Genomic DNA, 19,247 nt, shown 5'->3' with positions numbered 1-19,247 from the left:
TTCTCTGGAGGCCTAATTCCTTTTACTAACAAATCAACCTTGCGAACTTCCAGAGCTACAGACTGATCTTCATCAAAATGCAAAGTGTCAGCTACCAAGGAAATCAGTTCCTGGAGCTCTTCCTTATGAAAAATGCGAACTACAGAAGGATCTTCTCCTGGAAAAAAAGAATCCGCTCCTGTCTCAACCAAGCCTGTGTCCTCCAACTGTGACTCCCCTAAAACATCCAAGTCTTCTAAAGCAGGCAATTCCAAATCCTGATCAGAAGCTTGATCTTTTTCATGAAATTCTGATTCCCTCAGTCTTTTAGGGGGAAGATGCTGTCTGGGCGCAGCCGCCCCAGAAGGAACAGGAAGAAGTACAGAGGAACCTGCTTGCTTTAATAAAAAGGCCTGATACATTTGTTTGACAAATTCAGGAGGAAAACATCCCTCCTGAATAGCTGCTGGAGAAGGCACTGTAGCAGATTGACCAGAATGAAAAAATAAAGACGTCGCCACCCGGTCCTCCCCAGAGGTTGGTGCTGACAAAATGGCTGCCGTTCCCGCCAAAATGGGTGCGCGACCCGATTCCGACCGACGGGGTGACTGAGAAACAACCGCGGAAGAAGGAGGATCAACTGGCTCCGCTGAAGTAGACGGAACCGCCGGAACAGCTGACTCCGCTGTTTCCACAGCGGTAAAAAACTTACACACGTCAGAGACTCCCAGCCCCCGACGCTGACACACTAAACAACGACGCAATTTTTCTGCCATAGCCCAGCTCTTACTGCCTCAGGTTTTAAAGTTGTCTTTTGTTTTTTTTTAAAGAAGCCGAAACTGCCTAGCAAACAGGTTACCTGGAAGCACCTGAATCAACTAAGCAGAGCCACTGTGCCGTTTCTCTCTTTTCTTTTCTAAACTTTATTAAAGGGCTGTCTCTCCTGAAGCTACAGTACTCTCAAACTTGAGAGACTGAGCTCGCCCCAGCCTAAAATAAAGATGTAAAATGCCGGGGGACCCCAGGAGGAATAGAGGGGGAGGGACCCAGTTACCCCCTGGATGTAACACCCCAAGGCTGACTGAAGTGTGCACCGCACCCAGTCACCAGAAGCCTAAACCAGAGAGGCACAGAAAGAGAAAGAGATAGAAAAAAATATTTCAAAACTAGATAGAGACTGAAGGGCTCACCTCCTTCCACCTGCTGGAGACTGAGATTACTGAATCTAGGGCTAGTTGGCCAGGGCTCGTATTGGCTCTCTAGAGTCGGAATTCTCAGTCTCCACCTGCTGGAAGGAAGGAGTATACAACCCACCAGTCAGTTCCTGGACCAGTCCGGAGGGATAATAAGGAAAGCTAGAGTTAACCTTATGTCTTTAAAAGAAATGGAAAAAAATTGTCTTGAGTGATTAACAAATACTGGTTTTGCTGACTTCAGAAGGCCAGTAAGTACAAACAGAAATGTTTACTACAAGCCTTCTTATTTATATTGACAGAGAAAGACCTTCAGATAAGGTAAAATTATTTCTTACCTGATAATTTTCTTTCCGTTAGTCCCTCAGATCAATCCAGAGACTTGTGGGTTATGCCCCTCCTCTAGCAGGTTAGATAGAACTCAGAAGTTTGACTCAACTGAGCATGTGCAGCCATTCCAACTTCAGTATATGATAACAAAGCAGTAGGAAATTAAACTATAAAGTAGTCTCCTGCCTCTGACAGAGCAGCCAAACTTTTCAGAGAATTCTCCGAGATGCTATGAAATAGAACGTGTAAATAGAAAATCACACTAACATCAAATTGGTCCAACAATAACCGTAACGTGAACAAACTGACTTAAGTTTACCGAATCGGATAGCGCGACAACTGATCCCAGGGCGGGACTCTGGATTGATCTGAGGGAATAATGGAAAGAAAATTATCAGGTAAGACATAATTTTACCTTCCATAGCGTCCCCTCTGATCAATCCAGAGACTTGTGGGATGTACCAAAGCAATCCTCATCAAGGGTAGGACCGTACTAACCCGGCCGCTAAAACCGACGCCCCAAAAATTGCATCCCGACGCGCACTCACATCAATACGATAGTGTCTACTAAAAGTATGTAGTGATGACCAAGTTGCCTCTTTGCAAATGTCCTCCACTGGAACCAGACGGGCCTCAGCAAATGAAGCCGCCTGAGCTCTAGTGGAATGCCCTCTAATGTGAAGAAGAGAAATCTTTCCCATCAAAAGGTACGCCGACTCAATCGCTTCTCTAAGCCATCGAGAAATTGTGGCCTTAGAGGCCATGTTCCCCTTTGTACTGCCAGCAAAGAGAACAAACAGGTGATTTGACTTCCGAAACGGATTCGTCGCTTCTAGGTAACAAATCAGCACCCTGCGAACATCTAAATACCGCAACTCTCGGAAGGAATCCGTATAATCTTTTCGCTTGAAAGAAGGTAACACCACTTCCTGATTAACATGAAATCGTGTGACTACCTTAGGCACAAAGGATGGAACCGTCCTAACCGATACCCCCCGCTTCCGAGAAGCAGAGAAAGGGATCTCTACACGACAGTGCCTGAATCTCCAACACCCGTCGAGCCGAAGACATCGCTACCAGAAAAACTGTTTTCAAGGTGAGATCTTTCAAAGAAGACTTAGCCAGAGGCTCAAATGGCGACCGCTGTAAGGCCCTGAGTACCAAATTCAAATTCCAAGCTGGAACTACATCTGGGTAAAACATGATAAAGCGGCCACTTGAACTTTCAAAGTGCTCAACGACAACTGTTTGCCCATACCCTGATGCAAAAAGGCTAGGATAGACTGTAAAGAGACTGCCTGGGGAGAAATCCCCACCCCATCACACGAAGACACAAATGTTCTCCATACTCTGGCATACGCGGTGGAAGTAGAACGCTTACGAGCCTGCACCATCGTCCTAATAACTGCTTCCGGGTAACCATTACGCCTCAGTCGCGACCTTTCAATAGCCAAGCCATAATCGCAAATGGAGAGTGATCCTCCATTACCACTGGACCCTGCACGAGAAGGTCCGGAAACCGACATAGATGAAATGGCTTGTCGACCAGAAGACGTATCAGATCCGCATACCATGGACGCCTGGACCAATCCAGAGCAATCAGAATTACCGCACCCAGATGTCAAGAAATCCTGGCCACCGTGCATCTGACCATCGGCTACGGAGGGAAAACATAGAGAAGTTCCGTCGGCCACGGCTGAAGGAGAGCATCTATGCCCTCGGACCCAAACTCCCTGCCCCTGCTGAAAAACCGGGACACTTTGGCGTTGGACCTCCGCGCCATCAGATCCATCACAGGGACTCCCCACCAACCCACCACCTGACGGAAGATCAATGGAGAAAGTTCCCACTCTTCGGCGTCCAAACGATTCCGACTGAGAAAATCCGCCTGCACATTTAGAACTCCTGCTATATGGGCTGCCGACAACAGCGTCAAATGGCTCTCCGCCCAACGGCAAAGCACTGCTGCTTGCTTCGCCAGAGGAGCACTCCGCGTTCCCCCTTGGCGACTGACATACGCTACTGCCGTCGCGTTGTCGTAGAGAACTCGAACCGGACGACCCCTGAGAAACATCTTGAACGCCAAAAGCACCAACCAGATCGCTCGAAGTTCCAGCAAATTGATCTGCGATTTGGACTCTGCTGGTGACCAAGTCCCTTGAGCTGCATGCCCGAGACAGTGAGCTCCCCAACCCGACAGACCGGCATCCATCGTCACCACTTGCCAATCCGGGGTGGCTAGAGGCATACCCCGAAGCAAATTCTCCGGTCGTAGCCACCACCATAGAGCAAAACGCGCCTGTGGCGACCACGGAATCTGTATCGCATAGTTCTCGAACAGGGGAGACCAGAGGCTGAGAACATGCCACTGCAACGGATGCATGTGACTCCGAGCCCAAGGCACCACTTCTAGAGTCGATGCCATGGAACCAAGCACTTGAACATAATCCCAGGCCCTTGAAGCTGTCTTTTGAAGAATGTGGGAAATTTGATCTGACAATTTCAACTGTCTCTGACCCGGCAGAAAAACTCTGCCTTGACCGGTATCCAGGAGAACACCCAGGTATTCCAATGTCTGAGTTGGGACTAGATGACTTTTTTTGAAAATTTATCACCCAGCCCAGAGATTGCAGAAGAACTACTACTTCTCGAGTTGCCTTCACACTCTCTGCGTAAGAGGGAGCTCGGATCAACCAATCGTCGAGATAAGGGTGAACCTGAAACCCTCTGGTACGGAGAGCGGCCGCTACTACCACCATTACCTTTGAGAATGTGCTAGGAGCTGTGGCGAGCTCGAATGGCAGCACTCTGAACTGAAAATGCTGTCCCAACACTGCAAAACGAAGAAATCTCTGATGAGGAGGCCAAATCAGAATGTGCAAGTAGGCCTCTTTTAAATCTCGGGATGTCAGAAACTCAATACAAAATAGCACTACTCCAGTCAGTTTAATTTATCGGTGCAATACTCAATGAATGGGAATAGAGAAAAAGCCCTCAGAAACCTCCAGTATACTACTGGTGGTTTAGTGCGAGGTTATGTGGAATTTATTCCAATATAACTCTGGCAACGATTCTATCATAGGGCAAAAAACTCTAATTCCCGGACTGTTATTTAAGTCTCAAATTCTACACAGAATCTGATCGATATTAAGGCAGTATTTTCTGTATTCTCTGTATTTAGACAACACACAGGATAAAGTAGCACTTAGCTTGTATTTTAGATCAGCACTCTTCTATAACCGTTCGACGGGGACCGCCGTTTCACCTAGAAATATGGCTTCGTCAGGAACGGAGTGCTTTCTGTAGTGTTGAGTCAAAGATCTGAAACAGACAAATTGTATGTTAAATGCCATTCACTGTGTAGAAAAACTTTGTTGAAAACACCTCTAAAGGAGTCATCCCATGGAAAGACATACTTAAGCTGGAGGCATAAATTTAAAAATGGCGCCTCAGCGTTCACGTAGAGACAACTGTCAAATATACTCGCGTAAGAATGACGTGTAACGCATCAGTAGAAGTTGAACCAATCAATGGAGCTGTTAAGCCCATTGGGTACTAAAGTGTCCAATTCGAAGATCCACCTTGCCTCCCTCCTAGCTAGTTTGAGTTTACGATCGCCGCCCCTATTCATCTACTGATGCGTTACACGTCATTCTTACGCGAGTATATTTGACAGTTGTCTCTACGTGAACGCTGAGGCGCCATTTTTAAATTTATGCCTCCAGCTTAAGTATGTCTTTCCATGGGATGACTCCTTTAGAGGTGTTTTCAACAAAGTTTTTCTACACAGTGAATGGCATTTAACATACAATTTGTCTGTTTCAGATCTTTGACTCAACACTACAGAAAGCACTCCGTTCCTGACGAAGCCATATTTCTAGGTGAAACGGCGGTCCCCGTCGAACGGTTATAGAAGAGTGCTGATCTAAAATACAAGCTAAGTGCTACTTTATCCTGTGTGTTGTCTAAATACAGAGAATACAGAAAATACTGCCTTAATATCGATCAGATTCTGTGTAAAATTTGAGACTTAAATAACAGTCCGGGAATTAGAGTTTTTTGCCCTATGATAGAATCGTTGCCAGAGTTATATTGGAATAAATTCCACATAACCTCGCACTAAACCACCAGTAGTATACTGGAGGTTTCTGAGGGCTTTTTCTCTATTCCCATTCATTGAGTATTGCACCGATAAATTAAACTGACTGGAGTAGTGCTATTTTGTATTAGGATACACATTAACTCCAGCCACGCTGCATTTGTTCTATGTGATTTCCATGTCAGAAACTCTCCCAGCTGTACCACCGCTAGCACCGAGCGAAGACTTTCCATCCAGAAATGACGCACTGCCAGGGCCTTGTTGACCGCCTTTAGGTCTAGCACAGGACGAAAGGTCCCTCTTTTTTTTTTTGGAACTACAAAGTAAAACGAGTAACGACCAAGTACTACCTCATCCGCTAGCACCGAAACCCCCGCTTCTAACCGCAGCAATTCTGCTAAGGTATCCTTTACTGCCGCGCACTTTATTGCAGACTTGCAAGGAGATTCGAGATAACTGTCTCGCAGGGTACGAGTGAACTCTAGCTTGTAACCCCGACTTATCACATCCAGAACCCACGCGTCACCCTGGCCCATTCCTCCCCAAACTGGGACAGCCATCCTACTATCGGCGGAGAGGACTGGACCAGGGCCCCATCATTGTGTACCTCTGCCTCCTGTCTGACCTCTGGAAACCTGAGGCTGGCTTCTGCGCTCCTGACGAAAGGGCTGCTGCTGTTTCTGTACAAATCGAGATTTAGGAAACCCTCCGACCCTACCAGGTCTATACCTTTTGGCTTCTTTAAACCATGGGCGAAACATTTTAGCCTATGACTTTGACCTGTCCTCTGGCAGTCGACCCTTGGATTCCCCAAGATCCTTAACAATCTGTTCCAGTTCCTGCCCAAATAGCAATTTTCCCTTAAAGGGCAAATGGGCCAAGCAAGATTTAGATGGCAAATCAGCTGCCCAATGTCTTAGCCAAATCCAGCGTCTAGCCGAAACTGCCAGGGAAACTCCCTTAGCGGAGGCTCTAAGAATATCATACAGGAGATCAGCCAAGTAAGCCAACCCTGACTCCAGGATTGGGAGACATCAACCAGATCATCCGCGAACGTCGCCTTCTACACCCAGGAAAGACACACTCTAGCCGCATAAGACCCACAAACCGAGGCCTGCAAACATAAGGCGGCCACTTCAAAAGAGGACTTAACCGCCGCCTCGAGCTTTTTCTCCTGCGGGTCCCTGAGCGCCGCACCGCCCTCCATGGGTAAAGCCGTCTTTTTCGCTACCGCTGAAATCAAAGAATCAACAGCGGGCAAACGCAAGGAATCTACGTCCTCCTGTCGCAAAGGACAAAGCTTGCCCATCGCCCGCGCCACTCGAAGACTAGCATCTGGAAAATCCTATTGCGCCCTGATGAGCACGTGCATCGCCTCATGCACCTCGGCGGAGCTCTAGTTCCTGACATAATAGACGTGCTCACCACAAGCGGAATAGCGGTATCAGAAGCCGATAAGTTTAACACTTTTAACACCTGACCTATAAGCCCATGAAGTTCATCTTTCTTAAACAATCTAGCCGCGGTGGGGTCATCCCCCCCCCCCCCCCGCGGGCAGTTCACCTTCTTCCATGGACTCAGGCCCCGAGTCCCCTGACCTCTCGAAGTCTGAGTGACTTGAAACGTCGCCTGCCTCCTCTAGCAATACCCGGGCTCTTTTTGAAGGCTGCTGAGGAATATCCGGGCATGAGGAACTAGGCCCATCCAACATGGCCAGCGGCTGACACATGCTCCCGGAACGGAGCAAAAACGCGTTATGTAATAAAAGAACAAATTCTGGGGAACAACCACCCGAAACCGCCGGATCTAGGCTCAATACCGTTCCGTTTTCAGGCATCGCTACTGCCGGAGAGCCCACTAATGCACTGCCTTGCTCCGAAGGCCCCAAAGAAAAAATGGCGCTGGCGAAGGCGCGCGTCGATGCGGAGGTAAGTTTTCCCGCCAAACTCTTTTCGGGTCCCCCCCGATGCCTCAGCGGTTACCCCGCGTCCTCTGACTCCGGAATAGCCTTTCCTGTGCTTCCTAAACAAGCCTCACAGGACCCCGACGCCGACCTCCGCGATCCACAACGCAAGCATCGCTTCACTGACTCTGACAGCACAGACATAACCGAAGCTCTATCTGATTTCCCCCAAGTGTTACTCACGTTCCAGCAAGTTGAACTGCAATTTCTCAGCAATAGGAAACAACAATGCTGTGGGGGCCCGTCAGGCTCAAAGTTTTAGAGTTTGTTTTTTAAAGAGACAGGAGACTAAACAGCCAATTCTTTTCTTCAGGCTGACAGGGGGAGAAGAGTAGGGACCTAGCACCACCAGGTGTATCCCAAGCTGTGCCACAGCACCTCAACCCCAGAAAGATCTCAACACACCCGAGGGAACAGGATAGGAGTCTTTTCCACAGAGCTGCACTATATGCTCCCTTCTACCTGCTAGATAGAGAGAATACTGAAGTTGGAAAGGCTGCACATGCTCAGTTGAGGCAAACTTCTGAGTTCTCTCTATCTAGCCTGCTAGATGAGGGGCATAACCCACAAGTCTCTGGATTGATCTGAGGGGACGCTATGGAAGAGAGGTTACAGAAGGTCTGAAACTGACCAGTATTTGTGATAGATGTCTTCTTTTGGAAAGGTAAAGCATATGTGTTTAACTAAAGAGAACAAGTCATAAATGTTAGTCTATTATTAAAAGTAGTTGATGAACACTATATAACAGGTTTTTCCATTGTACTATGCCTTCTAAAAAAAGATGTTTTGCTGATGTTAAGGAATTCTGTGTAGATGGGTATAAATGTAAGCAATTGGATTATCATACTTCAGAGAGACTTGGTAGAAGAGAGACTTATCGCAATAAGATATATTATGAAGCTCTAATAAAAAGAACGGTTTTGCTGATCCTGTGTGGGACAATGTATTTTCTCAAAGGTTATGTGCTTTCTACAATATATTATTTATTTTATTATTCAGATGTATATTCTTATTTTTTAAAGCATTCTATATAGAATGTTAGAAGATAAAAATGTATAAATAAAAAAAAATAGCTAAAAGGTATAGATGAGGGTAACCTACACAAAATGGCAGATACCACTGTAGCCCACATTAACGGGAAGAATAGATGAACTATACATCTGCTGTCATCTACTTTGTAATCCTTACCTCTGAAGAAGCATGGATAGTACTGCTTGACTGACCATTCATGAGGTCCATACTTCCCACACCATTTGTCGTCAGACTTTGTATTTAAAAGTGGCATATGGAATACGATCACCTCATCTTCATGGAAGCATGGTGCTAATTTATGCTGCAAAAAAAAAAAAAAAAAAGGAGTAAAAACAAATCAAATTCGGACTTGGATACTTTGTCTTTGTCTGTAGGAAGCATAAGAAATTCTTAGAAATCAAATACGTTGTCTATCCTATGCAACAGGAAAGCAGAGTTACTCACCTGTAGCTGCAGCTGTTCTTCGAGGACAGCAGGACACAGATGGGTAGATAGGTGATGTCACCGACAGCGTCCCAGGACAAACGCTGCCCAGGACTCTAAATCTTCTAGAAGCTTTTGGCAGGCCCAGTCACACATAGTGGTTAGAGTGGTGGACTCTGGTCCTGGGGAACTGAGTTCGATTCCCACTTCAAGCACAGGCAGCTCCTTGTGACTCTGGGCAAGTCACTTAACCCTCCATTGCCCCAGGTACAAATAAGTACCTGTATATGTAAGCCGCATTGAGCCTGCCATGAGTGGGAAAGCGCGGGGTACAAATGTAACAAAAAAATAAAATATATGTCTGCCTTCCTGACTGCCTGACTCATGCGGGACCCACAGTTGGATAAAAAGCATTGAAAATTCAACTCCTAGAGAAGGTGGAGGGGATATGGTAAATCTGTGACCTGCTGTCCTTGGAGAACACCTGCTACAGGTGAGTAATTTTGCTTTCGCCGAGGACAAGCAGGACATTGGTTTACCAAAGACAGGAATCCCTAGCTACCAGACTCAACGAAAACAACAAGCAACTGTCAATAGGGACTTGTAACCAGAACCAATACCACTAAACAACAAAATTCCCTGATGTGAAAGTGCAGCCTGGACAGCAATGAATGGGCTTGAAGGATGGAGTGGGATTCTAAACTCCAAACAAATTCTACAGAACTGTCTGACCAAACCAACTCTTTAAATATGTCAAAACTACTGTCCTCAAACAATGCATACGATTTTGATAGAAAAATCTTAGTAGTAGGCACTTTTCAACACAGCAAATGGTGGGAAGAAAAGTCTCAAAGAGCTCCAGGCAAAAACACCATCTGAGCTGAAACTGTTCATCATCGGAAGAAAAACCTCTCCACCTTTCAATCAATATTACAAGCAATTAGTGTGCAACAAACTTCACATGTGAGCGAAAATGTTTTAAATATAGTGCTATCTAACCTTCTCTTGCCATCAGGATCATCCCCAAACTGACGAAGGCCAGCACTTTGCACTTGCTGTTTCAAGATCAGGGTATTCCATTAATAGTACTAAACAAAACTAGAAGCTCATGACCAAGGCACAACCTCCAAGGTCGCCATAGAGCCCAAGAGTTATAAACAGTCCCAAATCCTAGGAACCAACAGCTCACAGAAACTGTGCTACTGGGCCTACACCTCTGGGTGGAAAACTATTCCCCACCAGCATCGAAGCAGACCCCCAGGTACTCCAGGACCTGGGAAGAAAGGTGACTATTGACATGATTCACCATTGAGTGGAGTGGAGGAGTGGCCTAGTGGTTAAGGTGGTGGACTTTGGTCCTGGGGAACTGTGGAACTGAGTTCGATTCCCGGCACAGGCAGCTCCTTGTGACTCTGGGCAAGTCACTTAACCCTCCATTGCCCCATGTAAGCCGCATTGAGCCTGCCATGAGTGGGAAAGCGCGGGGTACAAATACAACAAAAATAAATAAATTGAGCCCTGACTCTCTAAAACGACTGTGACCTGGAAGGTAGTAAACATGTCCTCCACCTCCAAGCTGGCTTGAACCAACCAGCTGTCCAAGTAAGGACGAACCCATATGTTTAGGTGCCTTAAATATGCTGACCCCACAACCACTACCTTGGAAAAGTTTGGGATGCTGTGGCTAGCCCAAAGGAAAGGGCCCAAAATTGAAGTACTGCTTAGATGTTCCATAAAGGGAATACGCAGATAAGCCTCCTTGAGGTCCAAGGATGTCAAGAATACCGAGGCAAACGTGGTCCAGAGGTCTCCATACAAAAATATTGTACCCAGAAGCAGACATTGACCCCCTTGAGATCAGAATAGGACAAAGAGAGCCTCTCTACTTTAGGACCACAAGACAAACAAAGTGATCCAGGCCTTGTTCTGTTTCCGGAAATGGTTCTACTACCCCCCCCCCCCCCCCACACACACACACACTAGAAGCTGTAAAGTAAGAGTGACAGCTTGATGCTTTAGCTCCAAGCCACAAGGAGACATCATGAAGGAGTCGGAAATGGGACAATCCAGCTCAAGGGACTAGCCCTTCTCGACCACCTCCAGAACCCACTGATCTGAAATGATGTGGGCCCCACTTGTGATAGAAAAGAAAGTCTGCCTCCCAGAAAGCTCCGGCCCCACCAACAGAACCAGAGTCTCCGGATCTCTTGGAACCACAAAAAGAGTTCTGCCAAAAAGGCCTGCTGCAACAGAGGCTGGAGCTGCCAAGCGTCTGTCACCCGCAACCGACCCACCCTCCTGTGTCAAACCAGACATCAAGGGTTGCTGCGAACCTTTCCGCCCAAGTTCAGAGATCTACAGAAGCCAAGCTTCACCCATGTCCTTCACTCTTTTCCAGGTCCTCCCCAAACAGCAACCACCCTCGAAGAGAAGATGACTGAGAAGCATTTAGGAGGGTGCGTCAGCAGACCAATAGGACAGCCACAACCAACAGCAAGCCACCAGCAAGGCTGCATCTGAGTTCAGATAAACAAACCACAAGTACATCAGCTAAAAGGATGGGGCCCTACTCCAGGCAAGAAACGTCTGTACACTCTGGCAGCTCCGCAACCAACACGGCACAACACTAGCCACATAGCACCCACAGAAGACTGCCTCCAGATGAGAAACCCAGCTTAAGCTGCTGCTCCACTCTTCTCATGCAGCTCCCTCAGGAAGGAACCCCCTAGAAACAGCACAGCAGTCTTTTTTGAGACCACCAAGACAAGCACAACTACATTAGGGTACTTCCAATATTTTTCCACCTCCTCAGAGGCAAAAGTATAATGCTTGAGGGCCTTAGCCCCACTGAGTGTCCCATCCGGGGACTCCCATTCTGCCATCATGCAAGAAAGAGATTTAAGAACATGCTTAGGTGGCCCCGCAAACCCTTCCAACAGAGGTGTATTTCAGGGAGCCCAATCAGGCAAGATAGCTCCTCTCAACTAAAAAATAGGATCACATGGGACTGCACCAAGGGCTCCTCTCTCTGAGGAGGATCCTGCTACAAATCCAAGTCTGAAGGGGTCTGTGAATCCAAAATGCACTCCAGATCAAGCTAATTATTCTCACAACTGGGTGACATCATCTGATGGAGCCTGGTGCAGACGCTGCCCAGCGCCATGTCTTTAAGAGGTCTTTGCCAGCATCCCATACATGGGACCAGCAATCTTCATTTTTCCGAGAAGAAGAGAGGTTGAGATTTTGATCTCTCCTCAGTGCATTTAGTTTCACTTTTGTCATGGTGACTTTCCTGCATGGTGACTTTCCTTCTTTTTTTTCTTGTGCTCCTGTTTGGTTTCTTTCATTTTTCGGCTCTGTGGGCCCCTTAGGCTCGAGCTCCGGCCAGTTGCATCAAAGTTTTTGGGGGCAAGTGGCCTTTTTTTCACCCTCACTATTGGGCCATGTGATTTGGCATCGGGTGTTTTTCCTTCCATGTCCAGAAGGATCCTAATGGTTTAAAGAGCTGTTCTCAGTGTAATCGGGTCATTTCTGAGACTGATCCCCATAACTGCTGTCTTCAGTGCTTGGGGCCAGATCACAACGCTCATACCTGTGTCCTCTGTTTGTGCATGCAGAGAGGGACCCAGAGAGCCAGGTGGTTCCAGCGTTAAAAAAAACTTTGTGGAACCAAGTCTGGTCCATCGAAGTCAGCATTGGAAGTATCATCCTTGATGCCTGAGGTGGCTCTTTCTGACACGGCGTGCACCAGCATCAAGGAGGTCTCCCCCTGCCTCGACATCAGATGCTGTATTAGGAACCTGGAACCAGTCTGCCTCAGACCCGACACCGAGGCAACGAAAGGATTCAATGTCATCCACATCAATAATGTAGGACTCCAATGCTCGACACTGAGCCAAGCCCAAGAAGAGCAAGCATCAGTCCCCCTCGACACATGGTACTGGGAGCGCTAGGGCATCAGTGTCGCCTACACTTGAAAAGCATCAGTGTCGACAGGCGTGTTCTCCCTTTCTTGAGATGCCAATGCTGCAGTTGCCTTCCAGCCAGGCTCAGGCTTCCAATTCAGCACCAAAAGGTTCATAGGCTGTCACCACACCAGCCTCGTTTTTGCTGATGGCTGCCCACAATGACCAGTTCTGGGTCATGTTCTGGGAGGAGATGGCAGACTTGCCGCAGCAGCAGAATGCATTGGCACCAAGGACACGTGCCAGCCACAGCACCAGTTCTCTTTGGAGGCCCAGATCTCATCTATGGAGCAGCCACTGACACACTGCCTCAGCGGGCATCAGAATCTGAACTGTCCCATGAGGTATCCCGCTGAACAGTAGGGGAGAAAGTTTCCCTGGTTGTCAGGTGGCAGATCAGTACCAAAGAACCCTGACCGACCTGGACAATCCTCCAGTAGACAGAGGTAAGTGAGGGACTCGTTTCTCCCAGGAGGAGTTCTTTGAGTCTGAGATGGACAGTCATGGGATTCTGACAAGGAACCAGACTTCTTATAGTCAGATACTTCTTCTCCACAGAAGAGAAGTCCCCTTCTGAGGAGCTCTTCACCAGTTTTGTCAAAAAGGATGGCAGCTGCTATCCCCTTTAAGCTGGAGAACGAGGATGAGCCTAGGGCAGAGTTGTTGACCATTCTGAACTACGACTCTCCTTCTAGGGAGGCAGTGACTATATCCCTCCACATCATCCTCAAGGAGGCACAGATGAAGAATTGGGAGATTCTGCTCTCTGTGCAGGTTGTCCCTCAGAAAGTGGATTCAATGTAGTGCATCCAAAAGGCTCCCATATTTGAGAAGGCCCAGTTGCTACACTACTCCAAGGTGGTCAAGTCCGCTCCCAAGAGAGCCAGAAGGTCCAGGACTCATGCCTCAGCTCCACCGAGCAGGGAGGCCAGGACTCTAGATTCTTTTAAGAGAAAGACGTTTCAGGCCTTGATGCTCATCTCCTGCATCTGGGCCGAACAGCTCTACACAAGCCTGTACTCCGTGGTGCAAAGTGTGCTAGACTTTGTGGACACACGCCCACTGGAACAGGCTGTAGAGCTTTGCCAGCTGGCTACGCAGCAGGAACTCAGGACATAACTAGCCAGGGGCACATTTGATACTTTTGACATTGCGTCCAGACTCTCTGCCTTAGGTATCAGGATGTGTAGATTCTCATGGCTGACAGATGTTCCGTGCCGAGGAGATAACCTTTTTCGGGACAAGGTGGAGGTGGAGGTGGATGCGGATGCAGACCTCATTAAGAAATATTCTGTTGTCCCTCTCTTGGCAACCTCCTTCTTTGACCACTTCCTCTTGGAGGATTTTGGATGGACTTCAAAGGAGCACCTAATGCTCTCATAGGCATAGGTTCACTCTTTCTACCTGCCCCACCCAACAGGCCCAGCACCAGCCCTCCTGGCTCCGGCAGCAGCGCACTCTGAAGCCCCAGCTGGCTCCCCAGTCAAAGAAGGGGATGTGCATTTGACTGGCTCCAAAAGGAGCGTAGCTGCTATCCAAGTAGCCATTCTGGATGACCTGCCAGTAGGGAAGAGGCTAACGTTTTTCCAAGAGAAGTGGACTCTCCAAATTGTCTACCACAGTTACACACTCCATTAGCAAAACCAGTCGCAGCATGGTGCTCCAGGCCACATATCTGGTGGAAAAACAGAACAGTCTGGCAGCCCAGCTGAGCAAGGTCATACAACTGCACAAGTAGTCTCATGTACTGCTACCAGGCTGGGAGAGCTGGTGCTGGACCTGTTGGGCAGGGCAGGAAGAAGGAGTGAATCTACGCCTATTTGCTAATCTAACTCAGTTCTACTATGTATCTTTTGTATTATTTTACTCTAACAACATGCCAATGCTCTAATTGGCTTCACACTCTGCAATCCGCTTCGAACCTTTCAAAATAAGCACCTGGTAAAGTAAAAGTAAAGAACTTCCGAGACTGGAGCACCCCTTTGGTGGATTTTTTTGCCACTCATCTCAACAACAAAGGTCCCTCAGTACTGCTCCAGATCACACGGCAGACTAGTGGCAAATACCTTTCTCCTTCATAGAGGAATAGATCTTCTGTATGCATATCCTCTCATTCCTCTGATAGGGAAGATGCTCCTGAAACTCAAGCAAGACAAGAGATCTATGATCCTCATTACACCATTCTGGCCGAGAAAGGTGCAATTCCCTCTTCTGCTGGGTTTTTTTTTTTGTTACATTTGTACCTCGCGCTTTCCCACTCATGGCAGGCTCAATGCGGCTTACATGGGGCAATGGAGGGTTAAGTGACTTGCCCAGAGTCACAAGGAGCTACCTGTGCCTGAAGTGGGAATCAAACTCAGTTCCTCAGTTCCCCAGGACCAAAGTCCACCACCCTAACCACTAGGCCACTCCTCCACTCCAAAGAACCATGGAGCTCAGAGTCTCTTCTACATCCCAATCTCCAGTCCCTGGCTCTCACAACCTGGATTTTAAGAACATAGAATTTGTCTCCTTGAACCTGCCAGAGGGTGTCTCTAGGGTTTTGCTGGCTTCCAGGAAATATTCCACTAACAGAAGTTACCCCTTTAAATAGATGAGGTCACCCAGTTGCGAGATGATATGGCCTGCTTCTCCTCGGAGAACTAATGAAACTGCCTGGAAGCTGCAGGGGAGCCAAAGGGTATAACATCCAAACAGAGCATACAGGCAAGGAGGGGAGGGTGATGGGGGACACAAACAGCTCTGGCAAGGCCCAGCAGGACCAAGCCAACACCTCAACCAGTGGATGCTAAGAAGCATTAGTGGAGGGCAGCAGAGTTGAGTGCTACACTTGACCTGGCCCAGTCTGGCACCAGAGAACCTAGGAGTGGCGGTTAAACTTAACTGTACGGCTATAGCCAGCAGAGCGGGGTGCTATACTGAGCACCAGACCTTATACCACTGAGATCACTGGTAAGAGATCATTTTTTTCTCTAACTCCATCTGCTGGTAGGAGGGGATAAAACGACTGATGCAAAGGAATGCAATTTTAATTAACAATTAACTTGGATTTCCCATTCAGATACAGATTACTAAGAGGGGCCTAATCGAAAGTTTTGCTGAGGACGTCCAAGCAAAACATCCCGGCGAAGGGGTGGGTAATCCCGTATTAATCGAAAGATGGGCGTCCATCTTTCGTTTTGATAATACAGTCGGGGACGCCCAAATCTTGACATTTAGGTCGTCCCTAGAGATGGTCGTCCCTAGACTTGGTTGTTTCTGATTTTCGGCAATAATGGAAACTAAGGACGCCCATCTCAGAAACGACCAAATGCAAGCCCTTTGGTCGTGGGAGTAGCCAGCATTCGTAGTGCACTGGGCCCCCTGACATGCCAGGACACCAACCGAGCACCTTAGGATGCACTGCAGTGGACTTCACAAATTGCTCCCAGGTAGATAGCTCCCTTACCGTGTGTGCTGAGCCCCCCAAAACCCACAACTGTACACCACTACCATAGCCCTTACAGGTGAAGGAGGAAACACAGATGTGGGTACATTGGGTTTCTAGTGGGTTTTGGAGGGCTCACATTTACCACCACAAGTGTAACAGGTAGGGGGATGGACCTGGGTCTGCCTGCCTGAAGGGCACTGCACCCACTAAAACTGCTCCAGGGACCTGCATATTGCTGCGATAGACCCGAGTATAACATTTGAGGCCGGCATAGAGGCTGGCACAAAATATTTTTAAAGTTGTTTTTTTGAGGGTGGGAGGGGGTTAATGACCCCTGGGGGAGTAAGGGGCGGTGATCCCAGATTCTCTCCGGTGGTCATCTGGTCAGTTCAGGCACCTTTTTGTGCCTTGATCGTAAGAAAAACAGGACCAGGTAAAGTCGTCCAAATGCTCATCAGGGATGCCTTTTTTTTTCCTTTATGGGTCGAGGACGCCCATGTGTTAGGCACACCCAAGTTCCGCCTTCGCTACGCCTCCGACACGCCCCCGTAAACTTTGGTCGTCCCCGCAACGGAAAGCAGTTGGGCACGCCCAAAATCGGCTTTCGATTATGCCGATTTGGGCGACCCTGTGAGAAGGACACCCATCTTCCAATTTGTGTCGAAAGATGGGTGTCCTTCTCTTTCAAAAATAAGCCTGTAAGTCAGTCAAGACACTGATCATATGACAAATTCCTTACCTACATTTTTTTTAAAGACAACCTTCTTGACATAAAAAGGTAGCTAGATTTAACTTACAAGCACTTTTAAAAATTTTATTAGCAGGTTAAATAATTTTGATTCGGAGGGTCTACACCAGTGATTCCCAAGCCTAGCCCTGGAGGCACCTGTCAGGTTCTCAGGTTCAGAGCCCGCGGGACCGGGCTCTGGAGCAAACGTGAGCCCTTGGGCTGCTGACGAGGAGCAACAGCAGCAGGCAAAACCCACCAACCAACACTGGGTAAGCACACCGGCAGGGACTGCAGGCACTGCCCAGCGAACCGGAACACATGGACTGGAATCCCCCGGACTGGAGGACACAGGACTGGAACACACACCGGACCGGAACACGGGACTGGAGCACACTGGACTGGTCCAACAGCTTCACCTGTACTTAGCTACTAAGCCCCCCAAGAGTTGAGCTCCTGGGTTCGAGTAGCCGACAGGACTGACTGGATACCGGATGACATAGGGACCAGGACTGGAAACAGAAGTGCTCCTAACCCTAAACTGATCTACGTGCTCCCAAGCCCTAAACCAGCAGGAGTGTTCCTAACCGTAAACTGACAAAAGGACTTCCTAAGCCCTATACTAAACAGGAGCTCCTAATCCCTGCTCAAGAAAGGGACTTCCTCAGCCCTAGACTAACAGAGCAGGGAACTAAACACAAAGCTAACACAGGTGCTACTAAGCACCAAGCTACAAGCAGAGCTTTACACTAATAAGCTAAACACAGAACTAACCAGCTACCTAAGCACTGCTCTAGCAAGCTAGATACAACTAACAAAATGCTTCCTAAGCACTACTCTGGCAAGCAACCAGAAGAGCTCCTAGCACTAAAAGGGAAGACAGGGGAGCCACAAGGAAAAAGCAGTGAAGCTAACACATAAGCCAAAAGTGATTCTAAATCACCAAACACCAACAGCAAAGACTGCAATGCTCCCAATAGCACAAACACCAGAAGTACTTCTAACAGCAAACTCTGCAGTGTTCCTAACAACACCAAACCCAGGAGTACTTCTAATAGCAACAGAGCTTCCAAAGCCCTACACATAGCAATGCTTCCAAAACCAAGAGGGAAAAGCAGGAAAGCTAAACACATAGACACCAGTGCACACTGCACTAACACTAACCTGGACCTTAGCAAAAGCAAGCAGGGACCCTAGACACAATGTCAGAAGTGCACACTGCACCACCCTACCTAAAGCAAACACAACTGTTGCAAAGGCCCTGAAGGAAACATCACCACTTCCTTATCAAGGCCCTCCCTGATGATGTCACACTCCCTAGACCTAGGCAAAAGCACACTGACCCAGAGAGGCCCAACCCACACCAATGCAAAACTGTGAAACACTTGAAGCCAGTACACCCAAAGAGAGGTAGAGCAACTCAGGCAACATACCCACAGGTGCAGTGTAGTGAAACAATTAGAGCCATGCTGCTGGAAGCTGCCAGCACAGAGAGACAGAGCCTGCTCAGAAAGGACAGAGAAAAGAAACAGAAGCCAGCTAAGAAGCTGACCCCCAGGAAAGAGGTAAGTTTGAGAGGGGTTCAGACCCCAATCATAACAGCACCCCAGCCAGTCAGGATTTCAGGATATCCACAATGAATATTCATGAGATCGATTTGCATGAGGTGGAGGGAGTATATGCAGATCTCTCTCATGAATACTCATTGTGGATATCCTAAACACCTGAGTGGCTGGAGCGCCCCCAGGACCAGGTTTGGGAACCACTGGTCTACACAATAATTTGTGTCTAGAACAAAATCATTTAACATTTTATTTGGCATTGAAATAATTATGGACATGTAAAAGATTATTAAAAACACAAACATCAACATTCAGTATGGCAGCCTTTATATAAAAATGCCCAATGTTTACTTTTATGTGGATTTTCAGACATGCTCTCTCTGCTTTTGAATATGCGGTCCTAAATTTAAATGGACAGCAGCTAAACTTTTCTTCCATCTGGTTAAGTTTAAGTCTCAACCCCCAGAATGCCTTAACTGCTGAATCCATTTAAGTTGATAACTTTTGCCTGATATCATGATGCCCAGACAAAAGTTATTCATTC

General features: G+C 47.7%; 1 protein-coding gene across 3 annotated transcripts in view; it reads right to left on the bottom strand.

The window, feature by feature from the left end:
* Nucleotides 1–19,247, bottom strand: part of RALGPS2 (Ral GEF with PH domain and SH3 binding motif 2) — a 677,704-nt gene that overhangs the window by 607,197 nt on the left and 51,260 nt on the right. For all 3 annotated transcript variants that reach the window (XM_030206437.1, XM_030206439.1, XM_030206438.1), the window contains exon 2: nucleotides 8,753–8,897. In XM_030206437.1, coding sequence (XP_030062297.1) covers nucleotides 8,753–8,803 — 51 coding nt within the window. In that variant the 5' untranslated portion in view covers nucleotides 8,804–8,897. The remainder of the gene's footprint in view (nucleotides 1–8,752; nucleotides 8,898–19,247) is intronic.

The sequence above is a fragment of the Microcaecilia unicolor genome, chromosome 6, assembly GCF_901765095.1.
Source record: "Microcaecilia unicolor chromosome 6, aMicUni1.1, whole genome shotgun sequence".
NCBI lineage: Eukaryota > Metazoa > Chordata > Amphibia > Gymnophiona > Siphonopidae > Microcaecilia > Microcaecilia unicolor.
This window is presented reverse-complemented; position numbering and strand designations above follow the sequence as displayed.